This window comes from Heptranchias perlo, chromosome 4 (assembly GCF_035084215.1).
Source record: "Heptranchias perlo isolate sHepPer1 chromosome 4, sHepPer1.hap1, whole genome shotgun sequence".
NCBI classification, from domain to species: domain Eukaryota; kingdom Metazoa; phylum Chordata; class Chondrichthyes; order Hexanchiformes; family Hexanchidae; genus Heptranchias; species Heptranchias perlo.
The window spans coordinates 120,745,318-120,756,256 of NC_090328.1; the positions used below are offsets into that span (position 1 = coordinate 120,745,318).

The 10,939-nt window shown below is 43.9% G+C and overlaps 1 protein-coding gene across 1 annotated transcript in view; it reads left to right on the forward strand.

Annotated features, from left to right (window-relative positions):
- snx30 (sorting nexin family member 30) overlaps positions 1 to 10,939 on the forward strand; it is a 101,157-nt gene that overhangs the window by 82,592 nt on the left and 7,626 nt on the right. Inside the window, exon 8 of the mRNA XM_067983606.1 lies at positions 9,786 to 9,938. Within this exon, the coding sequence (XP_067839707.1) occupies positions 9,786 to 9,938 (153 nt within the window). The remainder of the gene's footprint in view (positions 1 to 9,785; positions 9,939 to 10,939) is intronic.

Genomic DNA, 10,939 nt, shown 5'->3' on the forward strand with positions numbered 1-10,939 from the left:
ATAAGAACAGGAGTAGGCTGTTCAGCCCCTCTGAATGGTAGAACAGGCTAATCAGATCATGGCTGATCTATATCTCAACTCCATTTACCTGCCTTGGATCCGTAACCCTTAATACCCATACATAATAAAAAAAACTATCAATCTTGGTTTTCAAATTTTCAATTGGCCCCAGGCCTCAACTGCTTTATTGGGGGGGAAAAAAGAGTTCCAGATTTCCACTCCCCTTTGTTTGAAGTGCATCCTGACATCTCTGATTAGTGAACAAAAGACTTTTTAAAAACTCCTGTTATATTTCAGGATCCTATTTTTCTCTTTCTACTCCTGAATAAAGTTGCCATTAATTTTGATTAGGCCTGAACAGCCTATCTCTAATTTGAGGTTGTGCCCCCGTAAGGGGTTAAGGGTACATTGAACATGGCCCGGCATATTCCTCACTCTACCATTACCAACAAGCCAGGGGATCAACCCTGGTTCAATGAGGAGTGTAGAGGAGCATGCCAGGAGCAGCACCAGGCGTACCTAAAAATGAGGTGCCAACCTGGTGAAGCTACAACTCAGGACTACATGCATGCTAAACAGCGGAAGCAACATGCTATAGACAGAGCTAAGCGATTCCACAACCAACGAATCAGATCAAAGCTCTGCAGTCCTGCCACATCCAGTCGTGAATGGTGGTGGACAATTAAACAACTAACGGGAGGAGGAGGCTCTGCCAACATCCCCATTCTCAATGATGGCGGAGTCCAGCACGTGAGTGCAAAAGACCAGGCTGAAGCGTTTGCAACCATCTTCAGCCAGAAGTGCCGAGTGGATGATGCATCTCAGCCTCCTCCCGATATCCCCACCATCACGGAAGCCAGTCTTCAGCCAATTCGATTTCACTCCACGTGATATCAAGAAACGGCTGAGTGCACTGGATACAGCAAAGGCTATGGGCCCCGACAACATCCCAGCTGTAGTGCTGAAGAATTGTGCTCCAGAACTAGCTGCGCCTCTAGCCAAACTGTTCCACCACAGCTACAACACTGGCATCTACCCGACAATGTGGAAAATTGCCCAGGTATGTCCTGTCCACAAAAAGCAGGACAAATCCAATCCGGCCAATTACCGCCCCATCAGTCTACTCTCAATCATCAGCAAAGTGATGGAAGGTGTCGTCGACAGTGCTATCAAGCGGCACTTACTCACCAATAACCTGCTCACCGATGCTCAGTTTGGGTTCCGCCAGGACCACTCGGCTCCAGACCTCATTACAGCTTTGGTCCAACCATGGACAAAAGAGCTGAATTCCAGAGGTGAGGTGAGAGTGACTGCCCTTGACATCAAGGCAGCATTTGACCGAGTGTGGCACCAAGGAGCCCTAGTAAAATTGAAGTCAATGGGAATCAGGGGGAAAACTCTCCAGTGGCTGGAGTCATACCTAGCACAAAGGAAGATGGTAGTGGTTGTTGGAGGCCAATCATCTTAGCCCCAGGGCATTGCTGCAGGAGTTCCTCAGGGCAGTGTCCTAGGCCCAACCATCTTCAGCTGCTTCATCAATGACCTTCCCTCCATCATAAGGTCAGAAATGGGGATGTTCGCTGATGACTGCACAGTGTTCAGTTCCATTCACAACCCCTCAGATAATGAAGCAGTCCGAGCCCGCATGCAGCAAGACCTGGACAACATCCAGGCTTGGGCTCATAAGTGGCAAGTAACATTCGTGCCAGATAAGTGCCAGGCAATGACCATCTCCAACAAGAGAGAGTCTAACCACCTCCCCTTGACATTCAACGGCATTACCATCGCCGAATCCCCCACCATCAACATCCTGGGGGTCACCATTGACCAGAAACTGAACTGGACCAGCCATATAAATACTGTGGCTACGAGAGCAGGTCAGAGGCTGGGTGTTCTGCGGCGAGTGACTCACCTCCTGACTCCCCAAAGCCTTTCCACCATCTACAAGGCACAAGTCAGGAGTGTGATGGAATACTCTCCGCTTGCCTGGATGAGTGCAGCTCCAACAACACTCAAGAAGCTCGACACCATCCAAGATAAAGCAGCCCACTTGATTGGCACCCCATCCACCACCCTAAACATTCACTCCCTTCACCACCGGCGCACTGTGGCTGCAGTGTGCACCATCCATAGGATGCACTGCAGCAACTCGCCAAGGCTTCTTCGACAGCACCTCCCAAACCCGCGACCTCTACCACCTAGAAGGACAAGAGCAGCAGGCGCATGGGAACAACAGCACCTGCGCGTCCCCCTCCAAGTCACACACCATCCCGACTTGGAAATATATCGCCGTTCCTTCATTGTCGCTGGGTCAAAATCCTGGAACTCCCTTCCTAACAGCACTGTGGGAGAACCGTCACCACACGGACTGCAGCGGTTCAAGAAGGCGGCTCACCACCACCTTCTCGAGGGCAATTAGGGATGGGCAATAAATGCTGGCCTTGCCAGCGACACCCACATCCCATGAATGAATAAAAAAAAACTCTGCAGTCAGCCTGTGATGTACCTGTCCTGGGAATGCTTGCCATTGACAGTGCTAAAAGTAAAAATGTTTTTAATGCTTAAATTCCTTGCTGTGAGTACAGAAGTTCATTAAAAATATTGAAATTCACTTCAAAAACCTGGAACACCTGCATTAATATTTAATATATGTAGGTCTCTAAATGATCAGCTAGCCAGTATTGTACTTACAGTTTGTGGCTTCCTTTCAATTTCTCTACTACTGAAAATGGACCTGCTGCAATACAGTGTGCATCAGACAGATGTTTTTCTCACTGCTTAAAAAGGGAAGTTCAACTGGATGGCAAAAAAACTTAATCTTTCTACCATCTAAAGTAAAATTAGACAACTCTTAATGTCTAGACTTGAGTGCTGCAGAACATTTGGATGAATCTTAGAACAACTGAGCTAGGAGCAGTGACCATAGCTGGTATTTAACTGCTGGCTTTTAAAAAAAAAAATACTTTAAAAAATAAAATGAAATGTTTAGCTTTACAGCAGTCACAACCTTTTACTTGAGATTGTTCTTGGCAAAAGGCTGTCTCCCTGGAACGTGCTCTGTTTCTTACTTCCAAAACATTGAGTACAAGCCTGTATTTTCCATCCATTTCAAAAGGCAGTTTCTCTCTGGTTTTTCTCAAGTCTATACAGCAACATCCAACCCTGATTGAAATGAGTGCATGCCAAGTCTTGCTGAATCTTGAGACTTGATATGTGCTCTCGAGCAACATACCCTCTATTAATGTAATTAAATGGAAGGGGCAGCTTAGTGATATGCAAGTGTGTTTGAGGCACTCTCTCTAGATGGCCTGGTCAGGGATAGGTGGGGAAAATATGAACGCAATTGCCAGCTGTGGGCTTATGTACCTCAACGTACTGTTCTTGTACACAATTCTAACCAGCTAACTTCTCCAAGTTACTTTCAATCAAATGACACTTCATTGAAGTTGACACTGCCAAAAGAAGTGTACAAATTTAGAGCTATTATAGGGCATTACTATTTACCCTTCAAGTGATTGATAGATGTAAATAAACATGAAACGGACATTTGGTCCAACAAGCTCATTCCTTCCACAGACCTTGTGCAAGTTGTCCTATATCGATCAAAGTCAGCAGCTTGCTCCCTGAGGGAGGTGCCCACATTTGGAGGTAAATCTTCCAAGAAAACTCATTTCTCTAGCTTCCGGGAAAATTAACAGACATTAGTCCAATATTAAAAACACGAATGAATTTGGTTGAAGTTCGCCATGCCTTACCCAGCTTCAAGGTCTTAATTAAAATCAAATAGCTGGATGCCTGAGGCAGAAATTGTACGTGCAAGAGACCCAGGGTATCCTTTTGAGGTACTTTTTTTTAATTCGTTCTTAGGATGTGGGTGTCGCTGGCAAGGCCAGCATTTATTGCCCTTGAGAAGGTGATAGTGAGCCGCCTTCTTGAACTGCTGCAGTCCGTGTGGTGAAGGTTCTCCCACAGTGCTGTTAGGGAGTTCCAGGATTTTGACCCAGCGACTATGAAGGAACGGCGATATATTTCCAAGTTGGGATGATGTGTGACTTGGAGGGGAACGTGCAGGTGGTGTTGTTCTCATGTGCCTGCTGCTCTTGTCCTTCTAGGTGGTAGAGGTCGCGGGTTTGGGAGGTGCTGTCGAAGAAACTTTGGTGAGTTGCTGCAGTGCATCCTGTGGATGGTACACACAGCCGCCACGGTGCGCCGGTGGTGAAGGGAGTGAATGTTTTGGGTGGTGGATGGGGTGCCAATCAAGCAGGCTGCTTTATTCTGGATGGTGTCCAGCTTCTTGTGTTGTTGGAGCTGCACTCATCCAGGCAAGTGGAGAGTATTCCATCACACTCCTGACTTATGCCATGTAGATGGTGGAAAAGCTTTGGGGAGTCAGTCGTCTCAGAATACCCAGCCTCTAACTGGCTCTTGTAGCCACAGTATTTACATAGCTGGTCCAGTGAAGTTTCTGGTCAGTGGTGACCCCCGGGATGTTGATGGTGGGGGATTCGGCAATGGTAATGCTGTTGAATGTCAAGGGGAGGTGGTTGGACTCTCTCTTGTTGGAGATGGTCATTGCCTGGCACTTGTCTGGTGCAAATGTTACTTGCCACTTATCAGCCCAAGCCTGGATATTGTCCTGGTCTTGTTGCATGTAGGCATGGACTGCTTCATTATCAGAGGGGTTGTGAATGGAACTGAACACTGCAATCATCAGCGAATATCCCCATTTCTGACCTTTTGATGGAGGGAAGGTCATTGATGAAGCAGCTGAAGATGGCTGGGCCTAGGACACTGCCCTGAAGAACTCCTGCAGCAATGTCCTGGGGCTGAGATGATTGGCCTCCAACAACCACTACCATCTTCCTTTGTGCTAGGTATGACTCCAGCCACTGGAGGGTTTTCCCTGATTTCCATTGACTTCAATTTTACTAGGGCTTCTTGGTGCCACGCTCTGTCAAATGCTGCCTTGATGTCAAGGGCAGTCACTCTCATCTCGCCTCCTGGAATTCAGCTCTTTTGTCCATGTTTGGACCAAGGCTGTAATGAGGTCTGGAGCAGAGTGGTCCTGGCGGAACCCAAACTGAGCATGTTGGTGAGTAAGTGCTGCTTGATAGCACTGTTGACGACACCTTCCATCACTTTGCTGATGATTGAGAGTAGACTGATGGGGCAGTAATTGGCTGGATTGGATTTGTCCTGTTTTTTGTGGACAAGACATACCTGGGCAATTTTCCACATTGTCGGGTAGATGCCAGTGTTGTAACTGTACTGGAACAGCTTGGCTAGAGGTGCGGCTATTTCTGGAGCACAAGTCCTCAGCTGGGATGTTGTCGGAGCCCATAGCCTTTGCTGTATCCAGTGCACTCAGCCGTTGATATCACGTGGAGTGAATCGAATTGGCTGAAGACTGGCTTCTGTGATGGCGGGAATGTCGGGAGGAGGCAGAGATGGGTCATCCACTCGGCACTTCTGGCTGATGATTGTTGCGAACGCTTCGGCCTTTGCCTTTTGCACTCACGTGCTGGACTGTGCCATCGTTGAGGATGGGGATGTTCATGGAGCCGCCTCCTCCCGTTAGAAGGTTTGAAGTAACTTGAGTTTGAGGTGAAGGTCACTTAACTCTGCATAATGCAAATCCCGTGAAGGGACAGTATCCCTACTTTTCTTCCCTGGTATGTGGTTGATAAATTTCTTTTCACAGTTAAGACCAGACCATCAGTAGGTAACACTTCTGAAAGTCAGGCAATATAAGGTAACAAAGGGTGTCATTTGGGAGAAATATTTCCCATTCAAGAGAAGCACATGATTTTTTTTGTTTGAACAGAATCTTGCTTTTATTTGGAAGGTACAAAGGAATACTTTAGAAACCTGCAAAACTGAAGGCTGACTGCTTAACTTTTTGATTGAAAATTTCATCTGGATTTGACTTCAAAGTACGTAGCAAAAAGATTTCCACATTGCAAGCAGGAAGTGGTTTTAAAATCAATTAATAACTGCAAGGATGTCTGCCCACTTGTCCTGTTTTTCATGTGCAATCCTGCAGGAAAATGCTGACATCTAGAGGACAATTGTGCAGTTACAAGCTAAGGCCTAGTTTGCTTCCTTGCCACATACACTGGGTATGAAGCTAGTACTGTCTTAAATGAATAATTGATTAATAAAATGTTTGAGAATGAAATCTCCACACACATCCCTTTTCTATCTTGAGTGTCTGGCTGATGGTGTCAGCCAATAAGTTGGAGGCAGGGCGGGACTTACGGCTGGACTCACTGTTTGCTGAGTAAATAGACTATTTAAACAGTGCACTACAGCAAACAGTCTACAAAGTCAATTTAAAGAGTCTCTACAAGCTATATCAAATGAAATTCATGACCAAAGCAGGGTGATTTCTCTAGCAAAATGCAGTGACTGGAGGATAGTTCCATACAAATAACGTGTGTAAAATTAACCCCAGTCACTTGCTGCAGTGATTGATTGGGTAATTCCCCCATCATTTCCATTCTGGCCGGGAATGGTGGTGTCATTATATGCAGCCTTCTGGATTTATTCATTTAAGCAGTGAACTGCCTTGCTCAGGCCAGTGTGTTGATTAGCAAAAAGGGTTCAATGTGTTAAGCACTTGAAGTGTTTTTGTCTAGGTATGAAAATTGCCTAGTAACCAATTCAGTGATGGTTCATTGTCTTTTTAACATCATCAGTTTCTAGGGCTCAAATGTACTTTTGGCAATTAATGTGACAAACACTTTTGTGTAGGCATGAAAACTGCCTCAGCAGGTGCTAATGCTCAAATTTTGTGATGCAATTTACACGTTTTAGTGCAACAACTTGCATTTATATAACATCTTTAACATAGTAAAATGTCCCAAGGTACTTCACAGGAGTGTATTCAAACAAAATTTGACACCAAGCCACATGAGATTAGGACAAGTGACCAAAGAGGTAGGTTTTAAGGAGCATCTTCGAGTGAGATATTAGGGCCCAGGCAGCTGAAGGCACAGCTGCCAATGGTGGGGTGAATGAAATCAGGTATGTGCAACAAATTGTGGCAGACACTCTCTCTGAATAATGGAAGTGTCATCTCTAAAGGAGGTTTTTTCCTCTTGCTGCTAAGGTGAAAATAATTACGATGCTGAATGGGCTGAAAGATTCCCAGAGTGAAATTGCTAAACAATTTGGTGCATCACAGCTGTTTTTAGAAGATTTGTGCTGCACTGTAATGTATTATTGTAATGAAGCAAATGACACAAATAGTTATCCATAACAGTGACTGCTTTTACAGTACTGTGCGTTCCCTTTAGATTCCATTTAGCACCCTCGCTTCTGAGTCAAAAGGTTGTGGGTTCAAGTCCTACTCCAGAGACTTAAGCACATAATCCAGGCTGACACTCCACTGCAGTACTGAGGGAGTGTTATATTATCGGAAGTGCTGTCTTTCAGATGAGACGTTAAACTGAGGCTCTGTCTGCCCCTTCAGGTGGAAGTAAAAGATCCCATGACACTATTTCAAAGAGGAGCAAGGGAGTTCTCCCTGGTGTCCTAGCCAATATTTATTCCTCAACCAACACCACAAAAAACAGATGATGTGGTCATATCACGTTGCTGTTTGTGGGGCCTTGCTGAGTGTAAATTGGTTGCTGCTTTTCCTATATTACAACAGTAACTACACTTCAAAAGTACTTACTTGGCTGTAAAGTTCTTTGGGACATCCAGAGGCCTTAAAGTGCTATATAAATGCAAGTTCTTTTTTTTGCCAAACTTGATGCAACAGTTGAAATGGATAAAAGAATAGAATGGTTAAGTGAATAAAATCATTTGGCAAAATCATTTCGTTTAGCTTTCTGCTACTCATTTGCTGACCAGTGTGTTAACTAGTTGTTTGTGTATAGACTATCTTGTGTATCTTGATTGCTTCATGTCTTGATGGTAATAGTGTTGAGTAAATACATTCTGTGAATGCTTGTGTAACTTGGAGGCAACAAAAAATGTTTGAACTGGAAGCCAGAGAATGCTGGTAGTACAAACAGGCAGTAAGATTCTAGACTGCAGGAGTACTGTAACAGCTGTGAAGTGCAAACCTTTTGGAAGGATTCATTTGTTTGGGTCAGTAACCAGAGGACAGATTTAAGATAATCGGCAAAAAAGTCAAGGGGGGGGGATGATGAGAAATTCTTTTTTACTCCAAGTTATGATCTAGAATGCGCTGCCTGAAAGGGTGGTGGAAGCAGATTGAATAGTAACTTTTGAAAGGCAATTGGATAAATACTTGAAGAAAAAATTTGCAGGGTATGGGCAAAGAGCAGGGGAGTGGGACTAATTGGATGGCTTTCAAAGATCCAGCACACTGTGCTGAAAGGGCTCCTCCTGTGCTCTGATTCTATTTTCTGGAAGGTGGTGAAATGAGATTGAATCAATGATATGAGTGAGGTTTTTATTAATGTTGGGAATGCCTGCTAATACACTCCCTGCCATTGGTAGCATTTCTTGTACAGTTGGATGTCATGAAGAATTGGCCTTGTTTAATATTGGGGTATGCTGTGCATTCTGTCTCCCTGTCTGTTGAGAGCAGCCTTGTGCCCATTATATTGTTCCTTCTGGTATTCTGTTGGTAGTCTTCTGAGCAGCCTGCCTTTTAACCTGTCCAACTAAAGACACTTTATGGTCAGATCTTGCCATGTCTTAGAGTGTGGATGGGAGCAAGGTGAAATGTTGCGCATATGGTAGGAAAAAATCACATTGGGCCACGCATCCAGGCAGGTCATGATGGAAATGTGACTTGTATTGTAGGAAACATTGATAACAGCTTTTAAATGTTTGCCAAATGATTTAATTTAAATGACATAATGACTAATGCGGCAGTTCTTTGGCTTCATAGGAAATGTGAGCTTGCTTTTGAAAGCTGACTTTTGTAGAAAGTGCCAACGAAACGTATTGGGAAGTAGCCTAAATTGTAACAATATTATGATCGACCCTAACCAGCTATGTTTTGTAGCTGGATTTCTTGGGAGAAATCCTGCTGAATCCCTGAATGTGCTATTTCCAATGGCATCCTGCCATTTCCAGCTTTGTGCTGTGTTCCACAGGTGTAGGCTGTGGTCTCAGTGCAGGGACTGAATCTGTTCCAAAGCTGGAAATTCCACCGTTGAATTTTATATTTAATCAAAACTGAAAAATTTCACAGGAAAATTCTGAAAAATGGGGAGGGGGATGTCTGTGGAACATTCACTTTTCTATGTAATTTAATGTAAAATCAATGAATCAAGAGTAACAAATTATCAGGGATGAATGATTAACAGGAAACCATCTTGCAGGAATGTAGTAGCCACTAGGCTTGCTTTGAAGGTGGTGCTAAATTCATAATTTGCTAATTGCCCATGACTGAGTTTTCTCGAGCTCCAGGGTTGACAAATTTTTGTTTAGCCTTTTTTTTATTGTAAAAGGCCTTATCTACACTGTGGAGTCTATTTAGCAATTGACATTCCTTTCTCACATTCGCTCTTCCCCCCCCCCCCCCCCCCCCCCCTGTTGTGCCATACGTGTGTCTGGTACATCTGTGTCTTTCTGAAGTGTGTTTTAATATATCAGTGTTCTAGCTCAATATTATAATGTCAAGTAGCTTATTCTAATTTAATAATCTATATGTGCATAACCTTACAATTGGTGCTCAATATTGTCTGTCAGAAGAGAGCAAGATGCTAGCGTTGTATAATCTTAAAATGCAGGAAGTAACACATGAAGTTAAATTCTGGACTTAAATTATTTCTTCCATTTTGTTTTGTATCCCAAAGACACCAAAAAATATTGAACTGTGCCAGGACCGTGTGGAGTGCTTTAATGCTGATCTAAAGGCAGATTGGGATCGGTGGCAAAGTAACAAGAGACAGGACTTTCGGCAGCTGTTGATGGGAATGGCAGACAAAAACATCCAGTATTATGAGAAGGTATAGTTATACTGAGCTGTTAATTTAGCGTCCTCTTGTCTGCTCAGGTAACCCACCAGACATGGAGGACCTGTTATATGGACGACTTTCCTTTTCTCTCCCTGTTACATTCTCCATTGCTGGTTTTTCAGGGCACAGGCTGTTGATATTCAGGCCAGAAATTGTGGAGTTTGCCTGGGTATATGAGCTGTTATCAGCAGGACAACAATGCATTATGCTTCTGGGTGTGTTAACCTGCAATTTTTTGGTCACTCATTCATCTAATGGTGCACATAATCCAATACCATTCCAGTATCCACTGGCTTTCAGTAGCTCTTAGTGCAAACTTGCAATTAGAGCTTGGCTGTTCAGGGGTGATGTCAGGAAGTACTTCACGCACAGGATAGTGGAAATCTGGAACACTGTCCATCTAAAAGCTTTTGTAAACAATTTTACAACACCAAGTTATAGTCCAGCAATTTTATTTTAAATTCACAAGCTTTCGGAGGCTTCCTCCTTCCTCAGGTAAATGTTTGAGGAAGCCTCCGAAAGCTTGTGAATTTAAAATAAAATTGCTGGACTATAACTTGGTGTTGTAAAATTGTTTACAATTGTCAACCCCAGTCCATCACCGGCATCTCCACATCACATCTAAAAGCTGTTGAGGCTGGGGGTCAATTGAAAATGTCAAAACTGAGATCGATAGATTTTTGTTATGCAAGGGTATTAAAGATTACGGAACCAAGTTGGGTAGTTGGAATTAAGATACAGATCAGCCATGATCTAGGGGCTGAATGGCCTACTCCTGTTCCTCTGTTCCATAACTGAGAATCTGAACTCCACGTAGAAAAGTTACAAAAATATGCACAGTGCTGAGAATTAATGCCCTAGGAGCCTGGATTTTAATTAACAGCTCCTTGGGGCATTGGCAGTTAAATTTTTCCCTCCTGTGTATGTGACTCTGAACCTTTTTTCTCTTCCACCTGCCCACCTCCTCATAGCAGGATTCAATTAGGAAAAAT